Source organism: Arachis ipaensis, chromosome B10 (assembly GCF_000816755.2).
Source record: "Arachis ipaensis cultivar K30076 chromosome B10, Araip1.1, whole genome shotgun sequence".
Taxonomy (NCBI): Eukaryota; Viridiplantae; Streptophyta; class Magnoliopsida; order Fabales; family Fabaceae; genus Arachis; species Arachis ipaensis.
Genome location: NC_029794.2, coordinates 121,658,279 through 121,669,249, shown reverse-complemented (window position 1 = coordinate 121,669,249; position 10,971 = coordinate 121,658,279). Strand labels below are relative to the sequence as shown.

Below are 10,971 nucleotides of genomic sequence, written 5' to 3'. Positions count from 1 at the left end.
ACAATAAAAAACTTTCACAAGATTTGAACTCAACTATGTTTAAAGGAAACAACTATTGATCCTTTTGAACTGAATAGTGTCTAGTTGTGTGTAAGAAACTTTCTTCAGATTTTTCCAATTAGATGTTCATGGTTAGCATTATTGCTTGGCTTAAAGAAAACAAGATGATGACTCATTGTTTTTTGTTTTTTTCCTCCCTCTCTGCTTGATTCTAGTGACTAGTGCTTTATTTGGAAAATGAATCCTCTCAATGTGTGATCTCACACCATACAAAATCAATTTAAGAAAAAAAAAATTTGAAATATTTCCACTTTATTTTATGACCATCATTGTAATGGACTTATGGCTAAGGTGGTGTTTATTTGTTCTCTCAACATAATAAAAACACAAACTCATACATAGATATCCATGAATACATATAATTTGTTTGACTGCAAAAACACTAATAGAGAAATACACACCTTTATCATTAAAAACCAATTTTACATCTATTGTGTGTCGTTATGTGTCCACCTAATGTCACTACTAAGAGCAAAAATTAGATTCATACAGAAACTAATACTCATGAAGAAATTCAAGTGTGCCTGGATTGAGAAGGCACACTTTAATTTGATACATCTCAGGCTTCTTTGGTTTATTTATTACATATTCACATTGTTATTAGATACATATATATATATATTTTTTTCAGACTGAGAAGGACTATTCTGTCCAAATAAATAGTTGAGTTATGGTAGGCACTTGCACTGCCATTGCTGTCTTTCTGTGTCTTTGATCACATGCTGCACAATCACAACTTTGTCTCCTGTATCAATATTTAGTTAAGATATTCAGAATGCATGGAAACAGCAAAATCTATATTCTCATTGCATGTTTCTATAAAAATTAGCTTAATTTTTTTTTAAATCAGGATTTTGTTTTTCAAAAACTGATCTGATTATTTTTTGAAAAACAATTAAAATTAGCCAGAGATATCTAATGGTTCTGACTTCTGAGTGGTACTCCCTTGGTCCGTTTTGAAGTGTCATTTCTGGAATGTATTTCGATTCTATCTAATACATACCAGAAATGACACTTAAGGTAGACGGAGTGAGCAACACATTTTCCGTTCGAGAATCAACTTATCAATGAGCTCAATAACATGAGACTTTATTCCCCTTAAAAGAATAAAAATGATTGATTTGGTTTGGAAGAAACATGATCTTAAGCTATTAAGTAGTGAATATGAGCTATGCCAAGTTGCATTTTCGCCGGCAGTTAACTGCTAAAGTATACTGCATAGAGAGACAATTCAACGATCAATATGAAAGGGGAAAAGTACCTTCTTGAAAGGAACTTAAGTAATCCGGAGAGAGACCGATGAATCATTTTCTTGCTTCACCTGCAAGGATTGTCTCTCACTCTCAACTCGCTGAAGCTGCGAAGACAGTTGAAGCAAGTCGATAGTCGGGACATCATCACATGAGAGACGATCTTTCACATTCACGAAATCTGAACCATGGAATATTCCATCTGCCATTTCAAAGTTGACAATGTCATTGGTGTCAGATATCAGCACAGAGCTAAGAGGACTTCCATCTGCAGGATTCAACTCGGATGGAAACCTATCGGAGACTCCACTCGAAGCTTGCGAAGTTATTCCTATCATCTTTTCAGAGACCTGGCTCATGGCATAATGGCTACTGCTATGGCTGCTCCGAATGACCATTGATCGAGCCATGGGAATTCCAGATGACTGGCTTGAAGAGTTTTGTGATTGAGATGACAGAAGAGAGAGAGCACAACCAGAGTCTGAAATTCCCGATAGTCCTTGAACAGCCGATTCTGTATCGAAAACATTGAAGTCCTCACCTCCTATGGACGTGTCCTGGAATAATGATTGTGACCCCGAGTTCGGGCCTCCTATGGCAGGTGGATATGAGCTATTATTTTCACAGAAGATGCTACCCCCAGCAGATGTAGCATCATTATTTTCATGAAGAAAGGGAAATTGCTTCTCATTATATGAAGGAAACAGAGGTCGTGACTGAGGGTGTCCATTAGAGATAGGAACAGAAGAAAGATGCCTAAAACCAGAGCCGTCTTCGGTTTTTATAGGTCTCCACCAGTCACCTGTTCCATATCTCTCAGAAGATAAGGCCCCAGCGGGGAGTATCTCTTGGCAGATGAAAGATGCTGATGTTAGCATGTTTCCCTGGAATCTGCTTTCTGCAAAAGCACCACAGGATCTCTAAGAAATTTACAAATCAAGTAAATTTAAGAATAAAAGATGACTGCGGAATTAAAGAAAAGGTTAGGATAGAGAATTAGTTATCGAAAATGTCACGAGCCAGATTTTGGTTATGAACAACTCAAAGAAAATGAAGCAGCTCATTAGTCAATATAGAAAATTAAGATCGTAGTATCAGATAGAAACTTGGGAAACCTTAGCCTACATTTCCTTAATAGTGAACCAAGGTTTACTCATTTTTTCTTTTTCACTGAATGGACATATTAGAGAAAGCTGTTGAAAAGGCAAAATATGAATTAATAAAGTAATCAATGAATATGCATGCAGAAATAGGAAGGTTAATGTTAGAGAGGGAGAAAAGTGTTCTTATAATGAAGGAATCCAGAACATGTTATTACCACCATATGGCTGAAGCAACCTCCCAGGCTTTCCAGAGTGTATACCAACTTGTGGTTTTCTCCGCCGCTCGTTATGGCCTGCAAGGCGTTTACGACAGCTACGCTTACCATCATCAAATTCAGCCAGCAAATGAAACCTGGATAGTAAGCTAAACATTACAGGAGCGCTATATATCATAATATTAAAGCTTCTTATTTCAAAACTTTGTCCTTTTTTAGAAAACTCAAAGCAGAAATTTTGGCAAAGGAGAAGTTATGCAGCAATTTTCATGGATGCGAATTATGTGTACAATTGCACACAAATCTCATCCATTAAAGTTTCTCCCCCAATTTTACCAACATACAAAACTCACCCCTAGTAAGAATATTCATAGAGTGTGGTTTCTTCCTTTTCAGAAAACAAAGTAGCACCTAAATTGGACTATAAGACAATTGGTGAGAACCAATCCCCATTTTTATTTCCCTCCAAATAATAATGCAGATTTGAAGAACATAGCTAAAGACAGGAAGAGAATTTGGATGAAAAGCTAAAAAGAGCAGATAAAAGCTTCTTAAACACACATGACATGTAATTAGGAGACAAAAAAGAGCCAACAAATTCAAAAGATGTAAAAGAAAGAAAAGCTTGACCAGCCTACCTACTACATTGCTGACAAAACCTTTGTTCAATACCATTGACAATAACTTTGGAAGTCTTGGAATGAACCTCACAAACTTTGTGCCTCTTATGGTAGTCCTTGCAACCACTCAGATCCTTGTTGCATCCATAGACCTGGCAGTATGCTGTCTGAGAGTGAATCCCAGAAGCTCGAACCCTCTTCGGCGGCGTGGACGACTCCGATGACGACAAAATAGGGGCCCCTTTGGAGAATGCTGGCACCACCACACCAACATCACCATGATCAGGAAACCTACCAAGCTTCAAGTCAATAAGTGAATCACAGCCACCACCATTAGAGTCCCCCAAAGAGGCTGAAATCTTGGAATTGAAATCATCTCTTGAAGAGAATGCGTTTGGGGTAGCCATAGCAGGGTCATTATCAATCTTTCTGCTATGAACACTACTAATTGGATTAGGATCTTGGGGCAATTGTTTCATCCCTGGGAACCCCAATTCCTCAAAACCTTGATTCTCAATGGAAAAACCACCTGGGGTTTTCAGTTCCCAACCCAAGAAGGAACCTTTGCTGTTCCTCCCAACACTGTTGGGAGGGGAAATCGCATCGTTTGAGACATAACCCTTCTCTTCAGAAACATAACTCCAAGACTCCATAACATGAATAAGCACACAGCCACACACACACACACACACAGAGGCAATTACACAAACACAAAGAGTGCAAGAATCAGAGTGCAAGTATAACCACCTCAATTGATGCAGTTAAAAACACTGTAACAGACTCTGACTCAAACTCAAAACAGAAACAAAAGAAAAAAAAAAAGTCTCAACTTGCAATAGCTACTACTTCAGCAGTGGAGTAAAGTTAACAAAAAGAAGGAACACCATTGAAGAGCCTTCAAAAAGAACAAAACACAAGTAAGTAATAGTTACTACTGTCTATAATACTATTATCCCTACTGAAGCTGAAGCAAGACCCTTTTTTTTAATTATTTTTTGCAATCAGTGAGACAATAATTATGAGAAAAAGATTAAAGGGGAAAAGGAAAAAAAGAAAGAAAGAGAGTAGAAAAGAAGTGTCAGAAGGGAGCACGTGAAATGGAAAATGGGTTAAGATAATGAATGTGAAGAGTGTGTCAGGTGAAGACAGAGGACTCAATGGAGGCAAAAACACAATCCATGGAGATTCATTCATATATAATCAATCAAAGCCTGTTTCATAAAGAAAATAAAGTATGGTAAGCTATTATTATTGATAAATAATCTTCAAAAAGCTTAACCAAATAATAATAACAATAATATCAGAGAGAAGAAAGGGAGAGACTTTTTTACCAGTGGTGGTGTTGTACTTGAAGAAGAAGAAGAAGAAGAAGAAGTGAGATAATGATTATGGTGATGATGCAAACTCAAAGTGAAAAGAGACTCTTTGAATGAATAAATGAATGAATGAATGCTTTGTTTCCCAAATTCCATGAAAAAAAAGATTATTTTTAAAGAGCTTTTGTTTNATTTAATTTTTAATTATATTTGTTGGAGATTAATTTATAAAAAATAATCTTTCAATAATAAATTGAGGGCAATTTACGCAAATAAAATGATTGAAGAAAACGTTTACGCAAATACAATATTGGCAATTTTTAGACGCAAATGCAACAAACGCAACTATATATAATCCGCTACACCCTGCAGCGGAACTTAATTGCACGTAATCCGTTACAGGGTATCGCGGATTATGTTGAGGGCGGGGTTACTCATAAACCGCAACACCCTGTAGCGGTTTATGACCAAATGGCGTTTCTGCATAATCCGCTACACCATGTAGCGGATTATGAGTATAGTGGTGTTTATATGTTAGGGTTTAAAACCCATGATACAAAATGCACGAATTGATACAAAATATAATCGTCATTCGCAGTAACTCGTACAAAAATAATACAGGTATAACTACATAACTAATACAAATATAACTGTCACAAGTCGTTAACCCTAACAGAAAATAAATAAGTCATAATTCATACATGGATAACTGTCGGAAATTAAGAGAATCGGACGCTACTGTTGGTCACCGTCAACATCATGGTCGCCTCCGAATGGACCAAGTAGGTGCGAGCCTGTGCCACATCGAGTTGGACACCTAACCCTAGCCGCTCGCCGATCTCCCGGCGGAGCCTCCTGTGCCCCAACTCCAAATGCAGATGGTGGCGACCCCCCATCCCGAACCAAGTGTCGTACGGGCTGCCTGCGGGCTCATTCAAGTCGACCGGAAGCTGGGTCTCAGGAACCTGGGTCTCAGGGACCAGGTTTTCAGGCGTATCCGCTGGCTGTGGCCTATACTCCGTAGGGTCTGAAGGGCCGCCTGGAATCGGGCTCTGGTACTGATGAACGTCGTCACCCCGTATGATCTCAGCAAAATCCGCATAGAACTGGGGTCTACCCAACTGATCGTCCAAATCCATGGTGAAAGAAGTGGTAGCAAGATCGGCTAACAGCTGTGTGCTACACCCATGTAGTACCTGAGAGCTAGATACGTGGGTAAAAGGTGTACCACCCATACTAGCCTCCGCGGTGCCACCAACATGAGTGTCTGTAGGGTGCCGACGGGACGATCCTGCCTCGTCATCGTGGTGGACGGGAGGTGCTCCTCCACCACGAGCAGCCCGTAGTCTAGCAGAAGATCGACGAAGGCGATGATCTGCCTGGCCTTCGTCATCACCACCAACCTGCTCCTCCTGCATCATGTCGTCTAGCCAGCGCCAGTCACGATCAGTGGCACGTGTACCGATGCGTCGTCTCCGCTCCAAACGTCTGTTATCCGGCATATCGAATGCTGGCACTCTAGTCGGCGCCTGCGACGACCCTCTGAGTATAGCATCGTCCGGAACCTGGGTCGGCCTGGGGTCGGCGAAAACAATCCCTGGTGACAGAATCCTATGTGCAACATGGTGCCACCAGTCCAGGTACTTAGGGGATGGACCAGGATCAGGAACTCTCTGGACACTCAACACAGAACGAACTCGCTCATCCCAATGCTGACGCCATGTCCTATAGTAAGTGGGAAACCATCTATCTCCACCCCTGCCGTCCTTACTATGAAGATACTCTATGTTGAGCACTGGCTCAGGCAAATGCTGTACGCCCCCTAGCTGTGGGAAGACCCTGTCTACCTGATGCCACTCAATAACTGCAAAGTAGATCAGGCTGGTGACAGCCCGCCATAACCGGATGTGCTCCTCGGTCAGTATCTCCGGATGGATGACTGCCAGTACGTCCAGTGAACCATAAGGCTCCCACACAATCTGATAGACAGGAGGCAAGGTCAGCATTATACCAATGTATACATATAAGTGTGAAAAAAAGAATTAAAATAACAACAAACAAAAATAAAATACTTACATCTCGATGAGTCAGTCGATCCAATGCCAGACGATACTGTATAATCCGCCGTTCCTTTCCATCAGAAGAGGACAAATATGTGGCCCATCTGAGTTGCAGAAATAGCACGTAAGTATGTAATTTCAAATATAGAACGTAATGAACTTGAAAGAAAGAATGAATTAAAGTATACCTGGATGCCAATGGAAAAGAGAAAGCATCAAAACCCGGCGGCCTCAGCGTGGGGAACCGCCAAAAGATCCATGACTGTAGCAACTGTAGGGGTCCAGCCAAGTTGGTGACGTTTCTGTTCGTCACCCTGCACATGCATCGGTACAGCCACGCCAATGCAGCGGCGCCCCAGCTATAGCTGCTCATATCATCAAGTCTCACCACAAAAGGCAACCAGCGAAGGTGGACTCGATTCGCACTCTTGTCCATGAACAGCTGTGTCGACAGAAGCATCATAATATACGCGCGTGCATATATGCGCACGGTCTCCTCCAAAGCATCCGCTGGTAACACCCTGAACCGTTCATGAAACCATGTGAAGTGGACTGTGTATAACTTTCTCTTATCCGGTGGCGGAAGCTCACCAAATAACTCCTCGAACCACTCCCATGCCAGTCTGACCCCCTCGATGTGCATGTGGAAGTCTATCATGCACCCGGAAACAGCCTGGCCATCCACGGGCAGCCCAAACTGGTATGCCACATCCTGGAGCGTGATAGTACACTTTCCGAATGGCATATGGAAAGTGTGGGTCTCAGGCCGCCACCTCTCGATAAATGCGCTGACCAGAGGTTCATCCAACCAGAACCAATACGCGTTCAGCCTAGCCAGGTGGTACAATCCAGCCCTCTCTAAGTAAGGTATGATCCTATCATGTAACGGCATATTCTGTTGCCTACGGACGCTATACACACATCGGGTTGGCTGCATTTTCAGAAATAAAGAACACCGGCTTAATTTCTAACAATAACATCACCAACCAAACTATAGCTTGTATTTCTAGTCTTAAGCTACTTGGGTTTTGAAATTACTAATTTACCTCTCTACCTTGACTATTAAATGTTAAATGTCAAAGTTTATATTTCAAATTTTCATTTTTAAACCAAAACCTAAACTAAGTCTCTATCTATCTAATTAATGAATTACTTCCTTAATATTGAATAAAATATACATTTATTAAAATAGTGTTTAGAAATACAGACACTTACCTCTGCATCGATGGTTCCGGCTACGTGAGCAACGCCGTCGAGCTGGTACAACCGCCGTTCATCCTCCATTCTTCCAAACTACTCAAGAATTTGAATTTTCTCTCCCTTCTCTCTACTTTCTCTCTCTAACTTTCTTTCCAAAATAACTCAAATGATTTCCGCTACAGCCTCACGCGGTATATATAGACACACCACTATACTCATAATCCGCTACAGGGTGTAGCGGATTATGCAGAAACGCCATTTGGTCATAAACCGCTACAGGGTGTAGCGGTTTATGAGTAACTCCGCCCTCAACGTAATCCGCGATAACCTGTAGCGGATTACGTGCAATTAAGTTCCGCTGCAGGGTGTAGCAGATTATATATAGTTGCGTTTGTTTCATTTGCGTCTGGAAATTGCCAATGTTGTATTTGCGTATACGTTCTCTTCAATCATTTTATATGTGTAAATTGCCCATAAATTGACATATGTGATTTTTATACAAAATATAAATCTTGTTGATTTACCATATCTAATTATGTTGGTTAACTTTATCTACCTAAAAATTAAAATTATCAAAATAATTTCTCAAATTTTGATATAGATGAAAAAAATGCTAAAAAATATTTGATAGCCATGGAAATGCTATTCTCTATCTATTTATTTTTGAATTTTGGACATTTAGTCTTGTAAATATTTTTTATTAATTGAATTTATCAATTAGAATAAAAAATCTCTTATTATATGAAAAAAAATCGCTTATAGATAGATGTTAATTTAATAATTATTGTTAATATTAGTTTAAGTGATATTACTGCCTCTTTTATAAGTCCAATAGGAAAAGCAATAGTTGGAGCTGTTCAAGAAAAAGTCAATAAAAAAGAAATAAGAAACAAGAACACTAAACTGAAATTAGTTCCTAAGTGAATGTAGGACTATATGAAAAAATAATTTATGCCATACTGAATCATATTTTTTAATAGTTAGTTATAGAGTATACGGGGAAAGAGATTCCTGCATAGTTTGTTAAGCAATTGGTGAAATATGGAGTCGTATACGAGAAGTTTCCATCCCTGACTCGAAGGAGGGGATTATCCATACTCCTTTCTTTTCCTTCTTTTACACTCTTTTACTAAATTCAATAATACACACTTCTATCCATTCTTGCTATTTTGTTGCATTATAATCACTGATTATTGCCCTTCAGTGTGACCAAATTGAGATCGGCAGTCATGTCAAAACTACCAACAATCGTGTAGTTGCAATGGAAGAATTGCTGCAAGAGATCTGTAGCTTACTGAAAGAGGCTCTGGAGATGAAATAGCCAAAGTTTGAGCCAGCTAGCCGTTCATTCATGCCGGAAAATGCCCTTCGTGTATCCGACAACAATCCACTTGTGAAAGGTATCAAGGATAAACTCCCTCTTTTTGATGGTGAAGGGGTTAATGAATAGGTGTTTAAAGTGTGAGAATACTTTGAATGGTATGATGTGCCCATGGACATGCATATGTGTGTGATTTCCTTCCACCTAACTGGCCCTGCATACACATGATATAGATGAGGGGTTAATAATAACATTTCATACAATTGGAACTCATTCTTAGATGCATTACAATTATATTTTGGGCAGAATTTGTTTTATGCCCCTAAAATAGTTTTGAAAGAATTGAAACAGACCACTATTGTTACTGAGTACCACAATTAATTTGAAGATTTATCTAATCAGGTCACAGATTTAAGTGAAAAATGGCTAATCTCTTTATTCACTGCTAGATTGCAAGACTATTTGAAATGTAAATTATTACTGACTAAACCAACTACATATGCTACTGCAGTGTAACTACCCAAACTACATGAATAAAAACACCAAACTACACAGAACAACTACAAAAGAATTTTATCCCTCCCCTCGACCATAAGCCAACAAAACAAAAATCTTACCATAAAAAAATATCAACCCCCCGTTAAGGTCCTTACCACCACCCATACCCCCTTTCAAGAGATTATATGTCTCTAAGATCAAGGCAAAGAAGGAGAATGGACTTAGTTAGTTGTTACTATTATGATGATAAGTTCTCACTCGGACACCGTTGTAAGTTGTCTTGTTATCTCCTACTTGGGAATGAGGACATGGAAGAGATTTTGAAAAGACCAAACCCATAGTTAGTGGAATCGGAGGAACCTATAAGCTCTGTTATGGTGCAGCTACTACAGCCGAAAATCAGTTTTAGTGCCATGGTGGGATAGTACCAGCCTACGACCTTTCGACTAAAAGGAACCTATAAGGGGCAAACCTTGATAGTGTTAATTGATGGAGTAGCACCTACGATTTTGTGAAGGCTAACATTGCTAAGAAATTGAAGTTACCAGTTCATCAAGTTACCTCGTTACAGGTGCTGGTGGGGAATGGAGATGAGATTGGGTACAAGGCCTAATGTGTGGGAATTTCTTTGGCAATGCAAGGATTTCAATTCACTGTAGACACATATTTTGGAGTTACAAGGAGTTGACTGGTTAATTGTGTCTTGGATATGTCACTACTCACTACAGGCTGCTTACTTTGGAGTTTACAATCGATGGCCTTCCTATTAAGTTGTAAGCAGAATGCTTGTTGCAATTCGAATGTCTCAGTAATCCAGAAGTTGGTTCACACAGAACCCGCTGCGACCTTCTATCATTTAAAGTTGCTCGAAGAAGGTGCAACTTGCGGGGAGGCGGCTGCCCAGCCCCCACAGGAGGTACAAGAGGTCCTCGATAGGTTTCAGGTGGTTTTTGAAAAGCTTAAACAGCTGCATCCACAGTGGGATGTTGCACACTTCTAATTCCACATCTGACCGCACGTGAGGAAGCCACTTGGGTTGATCTTTAAGAACTACAACTTATATTTTTAGAGATTGACCTTGAGGGCAAAGTCATTTTGGAAGAAAGGATGATTGTAAGCCTAAGTGATATTACTGCCTCTTCTACAAACCCAATAGAAAAAGCAATAGTTGCAGCTGTTCATGAGGAAAATGAGCCAGAAATGAGAAGTAATAACACTAGGCCCAAATCAGTTCCTAAGTGGACGCATGACTATGTGAAGAAATAGCTTATGCCACACTGAATAATATATATATATATATATTGAAATATTAAAAGAAAATGACCTAT

At 39.7% G+C, this 10,971-nt stretch overlaps 2 protein-coding genes across 3 annotated transcripts; both read right to left on the bottom strand.

The window, feature by feature from the left end:
- On the bottom strand, positions 560–4,748 carry LOC107622689 (squamosa promoter-binding-like protein 13A). Of its 2 annotated transcripts, XM_016324670.2 has the most exons (5): positions 4,580–4,748; positions 3,267–4,459; positions 2,629–2,765; positions 1,322–2,208; positions 560–805 (listed from the first exon to the last, which is right to left on the bottom strand). In XM_016324670.2, exons 2-4 carry the CDS (start codon positions 3,899–3,901, stop codon positions 1,337–1,339), a joined length of 1,644 nt encoding a protein of 547 aa, XP_016180156.1. In that variant the 5' UTR covers positions 3,902–4,459; positions 4,580–4,748; the 3' UTR covers positions 560–805; positions 1,322–1,336. The 2 variants fall into 2 exon arrangements, with proteins under 2 accessions (XP_016180156.1, XP_020968459.1); XM_021112800.1 differs by having other exon boundaries at positions 3,267–4,748.
- Positions 5,284–8,207, bottom strand: LOC110268480 (serine/threonine-protein phosphatase 7 long form homolog). The gene is made up of 4 exons (XM_021114671.1): positions 7,840–8,207; positions 6,813–7,555; positions 6,641–6,728; positions 5,284–6,543 (listed from the first exon to the last, which is right to left on the bottom strand). Exons 1-4 carry the CDS (start codon positions 7,906–7,908, stop codon positions 5,284–5,286), a joined length of 2,160 nt encoding a protein of 719 aa, XP_020970330.1. The 5' UTR covers positions 7,909–8,207.